The following is a 12,185-nucleotide window of genomic DNA, read 5'->3' as shown; positions in this document are numbered from 1 at the left end:
TTTGAGGAAATTTTCCACTCAACCATGCAATCATTTTACGGGATGTGTGTCAAGTCGCACCATCTCGTTGAAACTAAAAATCATCGTTTCCACCAATAACAGGGAAAAACCAATCAGAAAGCATGTTTTGGTAATGGTCACTGTTCATAGTGATGGCAGCTTCCTAATCATTTTCAGAAAAGTATGGGCCGATCACTCCTGCCCAGAACCCATACCACACAGTCACAAGGTGTGGATGCATCTCATCTTCCACAGTCACTCACAGATTTTTGTTACCCAAAATTCTGCAGTTCTACTTATTGATGTACCCACTAAGGTGGATGTGCACCTCATCTGAAAAAATGATTATTTTTGTGAATTTCTCATTCTCTGCTTGTTGAGCTAAGACCCATTAAGCAAATCAATGTCTCTTTCCATGATCTGGATCCATGATCTCGTATGTAAGTTGAATCTCATACACATACATTGCCAGATCTTTCAAAAGAATTTCATGCACTGAACTTGATGATAACTTCAACTGTCACATTGTCACACATGACAGCAATGTTTTTTGTGTTCAAATAGAATGTGGTTGTCCTGTTTTCTTAACATTTGAAACAGAAACCATTGTCTCAAACTTCTGGATCAACTTCTGAACTGAAGATTCAGTTGGAGCAGCATTAGATCCAAGTGTCACAAGAAATTCATGAACGGTTGTCATGGGACTTTCACTGTTTTTGTAATAACTTTTTATCACTTGGATTCACTGCTCAGTTGTCATCTGCTTCATAATGAAAATAAACATCAAACACAATGCTCACCACACAACAGCTATTAGGCTATTAATGCGAAGGATCACAGATAACAAACATGAAAAAACCATGGCTGTCAACCGCCATATGACAAAATGGCGCAAAACTCAAATTCATCCTTGCTTCCCAGACACCCATTAGATGTAGAATAGCATACTGCTATCCTGCAGCTCTTGTGTCATTAGCAAAAACATAAGTTGGTGGTTACGGCAACACCTTACCACCATTTGCCAGCTTTGATGAGGCTTTACATAGCTGGGACATATACCGTTGACATTTTGAACTGCACTGTCTTATTTACGGCATTTCCAATGGGCAGAAAAGTGCTCGACTCCTGTCTTCTAGGCGTAATTTATATGAAATTGTGTAGAAATTGCACCACTTGCAAACCTCAGTGATTTATCTTTTAATGAATTACATGTACCAGAAACCAAATACTGTGGTCACCAGACATATCTGGTAGCAGCTAGGCTGAAGTTTAATCAGTGTCATAAACAACAGGGATGGTCTCACATACCATGGGCTAACTTTCAGGGTCTCGCATGACAGTTGAGTTTCACTTGCCACAGTTGTAAGGTTTCCTAAGCAAAATCATTGAATTTTGTTTTAGTTGTGCATCTAGCCCCCAGGGGGGAAGTCATGGCATAAGCATTAGAAACATCCATTCCTAGCTTTAGTGAAGTTTTTAAGATTGCTAAATCTTTTGAGATTGCTTCTGAAGCTCAATGTGCTTTCACAAATGTAATTCAGATATCGAGTGACCATGATGAGCAGCAGCCAGTTACTGATTCTGACTCATCATCTTCTTCTTATGCCACTAAGTTCACCAGAGTTCATATTCATCCAGAACCCAGGGTCTTATGAGGGACTTAAGTATGTTGATGACAGCCAACAACTCTGTCAATCAGTGCCAAGCTGAATAACTGCCTGCATAAGGGCCAGAGGTGGACCAATGTGTCATTGACTTGCACAGTTTGTGAGGCTCTTTCTCTCGATTAAATCATCCAATTTTTCTGAAATTTTAATCATTCGTTTTTCTGTTCACGTACATCACATCTACTGATTTCCATCCCATTTGAATAATTCCTTGGTGCTGCATCATTTTTTTTTAATTTTTATCTTGGATTGTATACACATATATAGCAGAAGCTCTATCACACTACCTTGATGTACACCGGACAGTAACCTGTACTTCTGACAATACCCCAGCATTGAGAATAATATAGAGAGTACTATTTATCAGGATGATGATGTTTGGTGTGTGGGGCACTCAACTGCATGGTTATCAGTGCCCATACAAATTCCCAACCTTTCCTCAGTCCAATCTCACCACTTTTGTGAATGATGATGAAATGATGAGGACAACACAGACACCCATTCATCTCTATTCATCAGGAGTCTTCACATCTATCACATGTGTATTCAAATATTCCATATTCACATTTTTTTACTAGGTGATGGTGCAGAACTATAATGAAGGCTTTCAGAGTACAAAGAAACATATCAATCAACTTATTTCTGCTATCTACTGCCTTTTGGATATAATTTTTAAAAAACGAACCAGCTGGGTTTCACACAATTGGTACTTGCTGACACCATTCCTATGTAGTAGTTGTCCAGTATCCAGAAAAGTCATATACAAGCATAAAACATGTTAGCTAATTCTAAAACAAATTGAAATCAGTGATAAAGGTCTACAGTTTTGTGCATTGGTCTTGAGAACATGATAGTTTGGCACAACCAGTACCTTTTTCCAATCATGTAACACACTCCACTGTTCCACATTCCTACAGTAAACTCATGCTAAAAGTGAAGCCAGTTCATCTGCATATACTGTACGGAAATTAAGAGATATCACATCAGATCCTGTGGCCTTACGAACTGCACTGTGATCATCCTCAGTGAAGCAAATCTGGTTGATAGACTTACGTTTTTTGGACTTCATTTTTATTATCTCCTCTTTCAGTGACACCATATACAAAAAGATTTGGTCAGGCATCTTTGTTCAATTGATTTATTCTGCACAGGACTGAAACCTTCTAGGATTTTTCAACAACTCAGCAGGTAAATTATAGCTTTTGAATTTACTGACCACTTCTTTTATGCTTGTTTTAAATTTTTTCAGTTTTTGTTTATCAGCAGTGGTTCAGCTTTATTTTCATCTGTTATGCTGCTCTCTCTCTGCTTGCACAATATTCCTAGCTATGCTTTAACACCTTATGCTACACTGCGTAATAGAATTACAGGATCACTTTTTCAAAACCCCATAATTCCCATCCATTGTGACGGTTAAGTTTGAAATTTGGCTCAAAGGTGCTAACAAGCTTCCTCTGTAATGGTGCAAAAGCATGGCACCCTGTGACATCTCCCTCAGGTTTGATGATGCTTCAGACAGCAAGGTGTCAACACTTGCAAAAAGGCCATAGCTCAGAAGTTCATGCGATGTGTAAAGTGGGTTAACGATGTCACTGTCACCAAATTTCACCACAATTAGGTCCAATGCGACGGTGCAGGTGTCACATGATGAGAATGTTGTTAAACCTCCTACTATCCATATTTTAGCTCTTCTTTTGAAGCCTCTATGATGGAGATCACAACCTGGTGTTGAGATCATGTGGTTTTCTTATAAATGACCAAGAAAAACATTCCAAACACACTGCAATGCAGAACCAGTATGAAAAGGCCACAGGCGTGTCACAGGAGGTGTCAACAAAACCAACCTTTCCCTGGGGTGTCAATTTCCACACATTTCATGGTCAAGAAGGACAATTTGCAGCATGAGGAGCAACAGGAAGATGTTCTTCACCACGTCTGACAGTACTGACACCATTGGGCATTTCAACCCTTCTCCAAGGACTGAGGGTGCATCTCTGCATTACTACTGCTACTGTTTCATACACCGAATAACAGCTTCTGATAACTTTTAACCTTCTGTTTAATGGTAACAAAATTTATTCATTATGTTATTATCAGTATTATTTCCTGCAGACGTCCGAGTCCACCCATATTGTTGGGCTAAAAGCTGATATCACTAACAGTGAAGTTTTAGGTTGCAAATAGTTTTACCACAGCTGTCATCAGGAGAACATTTTTTTACTTACACTTAACTCAGTTTCAACTATTGTGTAGGAAATAAACTACATGTTAATGCACATGAGTAATGAGTTTCATGCAGTATGGTGAAGGGCATAATGGACACTACTTGGTATAGCTCTGAAATACTGTCAGGATCATTCCTGTAGAGTATTCCCAATTCAAGCTGTACCTACCACAGACTAAAAATCTGATATACTGCATATCATTCATAACAGTGCTCAACAGGATATTAAAAATTGCCAATTTTTGTGAAGTTATGTGTACCATGATTAATCACATGTAAAACAGATGTTATACTTTTTAAATCAAACACGCTGTAAACATCCTCCCACTTCTCCTAAACTGTATTTTTATTTTTGTGGATTCTGCGTATAAGACTCACCAATGTTTCCTTCATCAAGGTACACTGAGTGGCTTGGCAGAATCACTGAAACAATGAATATGCACATATCTTACAGTCTACCACCTCCCCCCCCCCCTCCCCCTTCCCTCTATTTTGCAAATTCGAGGCAGTAACGTACAACAAAAGAAAATTCAAATTAAGCCTGAATACACAAGAATAGAAAGTGTATAAATAGAATACATGACTTAATTTGTAGGTAACAGAAAATATAGGGATATGACATGAAACATGTCATAAAGTGCTAACTGTAACCTAATAAGGATATATAGGGGCCCATGCTCAGTTTAACAAAAATGCCCTACAGTTCACCAAACAATTATTTTACAATGATTTTACTAGATAACTTCTGAAATGTTACTTTTAATACCTTATGTTATTAATAATTCAAGTGTGATCCTAGAGTATCTTAAATTGAAGGCATTCATATTATTTCAACTCATTCATGGAATACCATTTTTCCCTGCTAATAAAGTATATCTGCCAGACATTGCAGTAAATGATATAAAATAAATATATATTACTAATATACAGTGATGGAAAAAAATTACAACACCAAGAAGGAATTGTGTGACACAAACAAAACTTAGTAGGCATGTTTGTCCATCTCATGATGACAAATCAAATTTTGCACCAATCACGTAAGACAGGTGCTAGTTGTGACACTATGAGGATGCAAATCAGGTTTGCTTTAAATAACCACTGTAACAGTCATGAGCATCAGTTATCTTTGAGATTGGATGTGCTGAGGCAGTGTTAGTCAAGAGTGCCTTTCAGGTGATACAGACGCCATTATCAGAACCTCACTGAATTTGAATGGGGTTGTGTAATAGGACTGTCAGAAGCTGGATGATCCTTTTGCAATATTGCAGAAAGACTTGGCAGGAATGCAGCCACTGCACATGATTTCTGGCAGCAGTGGTCACAAGAATGTATGATCACAAGATGAGTGGGCTCCGGACGGCCATATGGCACTACCACAAGGGAAGACGATCGTGTTCGGTGTATGGCTTTGGTGCATCGTACTGCATCTGCAGCAGCAATTTGAGCAGCATTTGGCACCACAGTGACACAACAAACTGTTACAAACTGGTTACTTCAAGGACAGCTCTGAGCCAGATGCCCTGTAGCATGCATTCCAATGACCTCAAACCACTGCCTTCTGCGACTTCAGTGGTGTCAAGCAAGTGTTCACTGAAGGGCAGGATGGAGGTCTGTTGTGTTTTCTGATGAAAGCTGGTTGTACCTCAGTGCCAGTGATGGCTGTGTATTGGTTAGAAGTAGGACAGTTGAGGGCCCACAACCAACCTGTCTCCGTGTGAAACACAGCGGACCTACACCTGGAGTTATGGTCTGGGGTGTGACTTTGTATGACAGCAGGAGCATTCTCATGCTTATCCCAAGCATCCTGACTGCAAATCTGTACCTCAATCTGGTGATTCAACCTGTTGTGCTGCCATTCATGAACAGCATTCTAGGGGGTGTTTTCCAACAGGATAACACTCACCCACATACCACTGTTGTAACCCAACGTGCACTACTGAGTGATGGCATGTTGCCTCTACCAAATGTTGGCATGTTGCCTTGGCCTAATTGATCACCAGATCTGTCTCCAATCGAGCACATATGGGACATCACCATACAACTTCAGAGCCATTCACAAACAGTATTAAGCATCCCTGTATCGACAAACCAGGTGCAACAGGTATGGAACTCCATCTCACAAACTGACATTTGGCATCTGTACACCACAATGCATGCACATTTGCATGCTTGAATTCAACATTCTAGTGGTTATACCAATTATTACTGTACCAGCATTTCACATATGCAATAGCTTATCTTACTTTTGCATTAATGGTAATCTTGCAGTGTTAATCACTTAAATATGTTATCTAGACAAGTGTATTCCTGAAATTACATTAATTATTTTTGGTGTTGCAATTTTTTCATCATCAGTCTAATTATGAAAACTTCTGAAGTACTATCAGTCTATCACATATAAACATTATTTTTACCGGCTGCAGAGCAAATAAAGTATAATCAGAATGCACAAAGAAAACCTTTGTTAGTATACAATATTACAATATTAAACAATGGTCATGACTGGCAAGTATACCTGAATTATGATCAGTATTTCAGTTCAGTATAAATAATAAAGAAATGTCTGCTGTGCATTCTGCAGCTTATTACTGGCAAAGGTACTGGAACATTCCAGCAAAACAACTGGAAGGTCTATGACATTTAGGCCAAATCAGTCTGTCCATGGAAACATTTCCATGGCAAAAGGAAATTTGTAAAAGGTTTAACTTGGCTGGTACACTCAAACTGCAGATGATCTTATTTTACTGATTCTTGAAATAAATTGTTTCCAAAATGTCTACTTTCTAATTCACAACAGAGGAAGATATATAATGCAGGAGCGTATAATGAAATTACAGAATTGATCAATGCTTCTATTACAACTGTATGTGCTCTGCTTACAAATCCATGTTTACTGACATGTTCTCAGTTAACATAATTCCATGGTTATACTTAGTAATAAGACGAAGACAGTCATATAAGATGATACAAGCAAGGTTCATTTCAGAAGTCTCCTATGATAAATTGCTGAAGAACATGAAGTAGCATTTTTTCCAGTTCAATTCATTTTTGATTAAAATACTGCTGTAAATTATACTAACATCATTGAAACTATGTAAAAGTAATACAAATAATATAAATCTTATCACTGTATCTAATGATTTGATTTGTCATTTACTGAAAGCAAATGAGGTTTTGGAAAAAACATTATTCTCTGAAAACAATAAAGTATTTAACTTGTTAGTCATCTAAAAGATTCAGTTCAACACTGTTACAGTTGCACCGGTTTTTCTCCATACTGTTACATCAAGATACTGAGTTTAATGGTCATTTAAATATGAGGTGTTCAGGGAGATGATGGAGTTAATACTGAAATATACCAATCTTTCTGTAGCTTGTATGTTGTTAGCTGCATCAAAAAATGTCAAATAGGACACTTCAGAAATGAACTTACATGCCACCTGAAATACTTACTTTACTGAGACGAGAATCATACATTTTATAAAATGCAACATCATACACATACAGTTAAATTACTGCAATAAAAAAAAACAGTTGGCACTCCCATTAAAAAAGGATTCTTGAATTAAGATTCCATTCTTGTAGCATTTCCTTCTAGGCTATCTTGCTTCAAAATTTCTTCTTTCTGGATTAAAGAACAAATTCCTGCGCATGCAGTGACTCTCAAAAGCAAACACACACAAAAAAAGCACTCTCACTTACTTTGTAACTTTAAATATCCTTAGAAGGCGCAAGGCTCGTAAAACTGATATACCAAATGAGCCTTGTTTCACAGCAGACCATATCACTTCAAAGATGGAGCCACTGATCACTACACAGTCAAAACGATTGAATGAAGATTCAAAATAGATTCGAGGTCCAAGGGCATACATCTTGATAAGCATCTCCATCATAAAAAGACCCAAGAATACAAATTCAGAAATATCTGAAAAAAGAATATACATACACTTCTTAGTAATTTCAGTAGATGTAATACATATAACATAAATGTAATGCTGTTGGAAAGTTGGAGGAATTATGAGAACTTTAAGTGGACCACACAAATCACAGTAAATTTTAACAATATGCACAGTTATCGTATGTACTATTAGGGCATCAACAACAAGACTTTTTGGCAAGTCACAGATAAAAATTAATGGTGACTAATAGCCTACAAAAATTTTGAAAAACCATTTCCATCCACTTTACCAATTATTTAAATCAAAGATTTTTTTACAGGAAAAAATAAGCTTATTTTCCTAAAGCAAAGTCCATGCATATTCAAGGAAGTAATATTCAAAATGGCAAATTCATTATTAAAGCAGTCAACAATAAAGACTAGTGTAGTTAAAAAACATTTCAAAAATTCTACCAAATATTTTCATTGTGAAGAGTTATTTTCTAATTGGAGAAAATGCTTGATATTAAATGCTCTACAAAAGAAAGTGAAACTGAGGGCAACAATAAAGCAAGATGCCCACAGTGGTGTAAAATATGCAAAAAGAAGAGGTAATGAAAAAAAATGGCTCTGAGCACTATGGGACTTAACTTCTGAGGTCATCAGTCCCCTAGAACTTAGAACTACTTAAACCTAACTAACCTAAGGACATCACACATATCCATGCCCGAGGCAGGATTCGGACCTGTGACCGTAGCGGTCGCGCGGTTCCAGACTGTAGCACCTAGAACCGCTCGGTCACTCAGGCTGCCAGAGGTAATGAAGAACTGATACTGATCTCAGTGTGTATTATGAGGAAGTATTGAGTCATGGCACATGTTGTTTAGTACAAAAATCAGGATTTCTTCAAATGTTCTCATAAGGCCAAGTACATTCTTCAGATGATCTTCTTATTGTAGGATGTGTGTTATCTTCATCACAACTCACATTCCTGGAGATAACTAAAGTCTAATCTTTTGGAATCTTATACATACTGTGTACTGACAGTTCACTTCATTCTCAGTTCCTAACTATTATTATTATTTTTTATTATTTCCACTATCATGTTTTGTATAATTTTATTTTTTAATTTATTCTACAGTCATATCTACATTTGTACTCTATATGCCACCTTCTAGTGTGTGGTGGTGAATACTTCTGATACCACTATCATTTCCCCCTTTAACCACGAAATTTGGGAATGGCACATGGGAAGAATGTTAATAAAGCTGTTCAATGTCTCTGTTTTTAATCATGATCATTTTATGATGTATATATGGGAAAAAAATAATATTTCATCTAAATCTTCCAGGAATGTATATTGTCGGAATTTCAATGGTAAACCTCTCCATGATACATAACACCTCTTTTGTAGCAGTTTTTTGAGCATCTCCATTTTGCTGTCACACTTACTAAAGAAATCTATGATGAAAATTGCTGTTCTTGGTTGGATCTTTTCAATCTCTTCAATTAATTCAACCTGGTAAGAGTCAAAGAATGATTAGCAATACGTAAGAAACAATCTGACACATGTTTTCTATGCTACTTCTTTCATTGATACATTACAGTTCTTTTTCATGGATACATTACATTTCTTAAGTTTCTCCCAATGAACATAAGTCCGACATCTACTCTTTCTACAATTAGTTTTACATTGTCATTCCACTCTATGTCACTGTCTACATATACTTTTAGGTATTTTACAGTTGTTACTGCTTCCAGCGACTTTTCACAATTGCATATCCAAACAGTAATGGATCTGTTTGCCTATTTATAAACAATACCTTACATCTATTTACATTCACAGTCAACTGCCAATCCCTGCAGCACTCATTGGCTCATCTACAGGCCTTCATGCATTATATTACAGTCTTCAGCATTGCAACCTCCCTACAGGCAACAGCATCATCTGCAAAAATGTCACGGAACTCACACTTTTATATCACAGACAACAGTATTATCTGCAAAAAGCATCATGGAGCTTTTGACATTCTCCACTAGATCATTTATGTACTGGGTGTCAGGGTTAAACATATAATAACATAAAATGTAATAACTTGAGAAGTAATTGAGATATTTATCGACAGTATACATCCACAAGTTTGATGACTCAAAATATTTTTTTACACTCTTAACACAACTTGATATGTGCACCATTATAGCTCAACAGACATCTAATCTGTATTCCACTTTTCTCCAAGAGTTTTGCAGCATTTCAGGTGTAACATTTGCGATAGCCGCATAGGTGCAACAAGGCGGATCTCGTAGATCATGAACTGGTGTCTGGTACACTTTATTCTTGATAAGCCCCCAGAGTGGCCAGGTAATCAATGGACTACATCTCCCAGTCCAGCAATATGAGAACTCATGATCCAAAAAATTCCTTGCAATGTTTGCAAAATGGCATGGTAGCACTCCATACTCATGCCAAAAATGACACTGTACCAGTGTAACAGACTAGAGAAAGTGCATACAAAACCTTCTACTGCAGAGTACACATGACTACTGACACATTTTTAGGTGAATAGAGCAGTTACTCACACGTGCACATGGTATCAACTGCCAAAAACAAACACAGAAAACATTTTTGTTACCATACTTGTAGAAGCAAACCACCAATAAATATCTCCATAATGTCTCAAGTTATTACATTTTATATTATTATATGTTTAACATGGACAATCCATATATTTTAAACAGTAATGGCTCTATAACACCACCTTGGAGTACTCCTGAAATTATCTTTACATCTGTTGATTTCATCCTGTTAAGAACATCATATTGAGTTCTATTTGCTGGGACGCCCTGAATCTAGTTACAAATCTGGGCCAGCACTTGGTAAGCTCCTTTTCTGTTCACTAAATGACTAGGTGGAACTGTAGCAATGCCTTTTGGAATTCAAGGAATACAGCATGAATTGGGGCACCATTGTCTATGGTGCTCTGGATCTTTGGATGAACAGAGTAAGCAGAGTTTCACAAGATCTTTGTTTACAGAATATAAGCTGATTTTTAAAGAGGAGATTTTCATTAGCCAAAAAGTTATAATGTGCTATCACAGAACATATTTCATAATTGTGCAACAGATTAATGTCAATAGTATAAGCCTATAATTATGTGCATCTGTCCAAGGAACCTTCTTGAAAATGAGTACAGCCTGTACCTTTTTTTCCAATCACCTGATACCCTTTACTGGTCCAGTGACCTACGTAAACTGCTGCTAGAATGGGAGCATGTTCATTCTCATAATCTCTGTAGAATCTCATAGGTATCTCAGCTGATCAAGACATATTTCCACCACTGATCAATTTATCTATCTCAATACCTGCCTTTTCAGCTTTCAGAAGACTGAATACAGTATTTGGGCCTTCTCCTGTCATGTTACATGCTCGTGCCAATATGGTCACTGAGTGTCAGTACATGGTTTTGATCCATTTACTATGTGCAACCAAAATTATTAACATTTTTCATCAGATGAATTGTTAAAATTTTACTTTTGAATTCATTGTATGGTTCTCACATTGCTCTTCTAATGCTCATTTTGGCTTTTTAAAATGTCTGTTTGTCAATTAGGCTTTGGCTTCACTTACATCTGTGATGTTGACTTCTCAGATATTTTGCAGTTTGTTTCCCCTCTCACTTTTTACTTATGCAAAATATTTTCCTTCCTTTCTTAGCATCCTTTGTAACACCCATAATCATTGTTATCACAACCTTATGATCGCTGATGCTCTCCTCTATATGAACATATTTGAGGAGTTTTGGTTTGTTGGTACTATGAGGACTAAGGGATTGCCCTCGTGAGTCAGTCCTCTAACCGTCCGCTCAAAGCAGACTTCTGCCACTGGAACAAATTGCATGACTCTTCCAAACTATAGCTGACAAGTTGAAGTTTCCTCCTATTACAATAGCATGATCATGAAACTTACTCATGATATTCTCCAAAGTTTCTCTGATGCACTCTGCCACTTTAACATGTTTGATCCACCTTATACCATGTGCACATTGTAAGTACTCTGCTGCCTGAGTAGCTCCTCCTTTTGTGTAGAGCATGCCTAACCTATGTTAGAGGCCCTATTGTTCTTTACCTGACAGTGGAAGTTGAAAAATCTGCAATCATGACTGACACTGAATCATCTGACCTTCCTTTTTAGACGTTCCACTTAAGTCCAAACAATACTGACAAATTCATTTTGTACATTTAAAAACATCATATAAGGTTGAACATTATCTAGATAAGTGTTTTAATGTTGTGTTAATGCTGTGTCTTGTGTTTCATTACATTCAACACATTGCATTTTGAATTACTGTTATTTTTGGAATTTTTTGTTTTATAGAATCAGTGTCCAAAAAGGAAGAAGAATCTTGAACATGAAAAA

General features: G+C 37.0%; 1 protein-coding gene across 1 annotated transcript in view; it reads right to left on the bottom strand.

Moving 5' to 3' along the window:
- The window catches only part of LOC126471040 (voltage-dependent calcium channel type A subunit alpha-1), a 380,574-nt gene that overhangs the window by 181,984 nt on the left and 186,405 nt on the right, over window positions 1-12,185 (bottom strand). Inside the window, exon 13 of the mRNA XM_050099107.1 lies at window positions 7,594-7,816. Coding sequence (XP_049955064.1) covers window positions 7,594-7,816 — 223 coding nt within the window. The remainder of the gene's footprint in view (window positions 1-7,593; window positions 7,817-12,185) is intronic.

This window comes from Schistocerca serialis, chromosome 3 (genome assembly GCF_023864345.2).
Source record: "Schistocerca serialis cubense isolate TAMUIC-IGC-003099 chromosome 3, iqSchSeri2.2, whole genome shotgun sequence".
NCBI lineage: Eukaryota > Metazoa > Arthropoda > Insecta > Orthoptera > Acrididae > Schistocerca > Schistocerca serialis.
The sequence above is the reverse complement of the archived record's forward strand: the minus strand, read 5'-3'. Positions and strand labels throughout refer to the sequence as shown.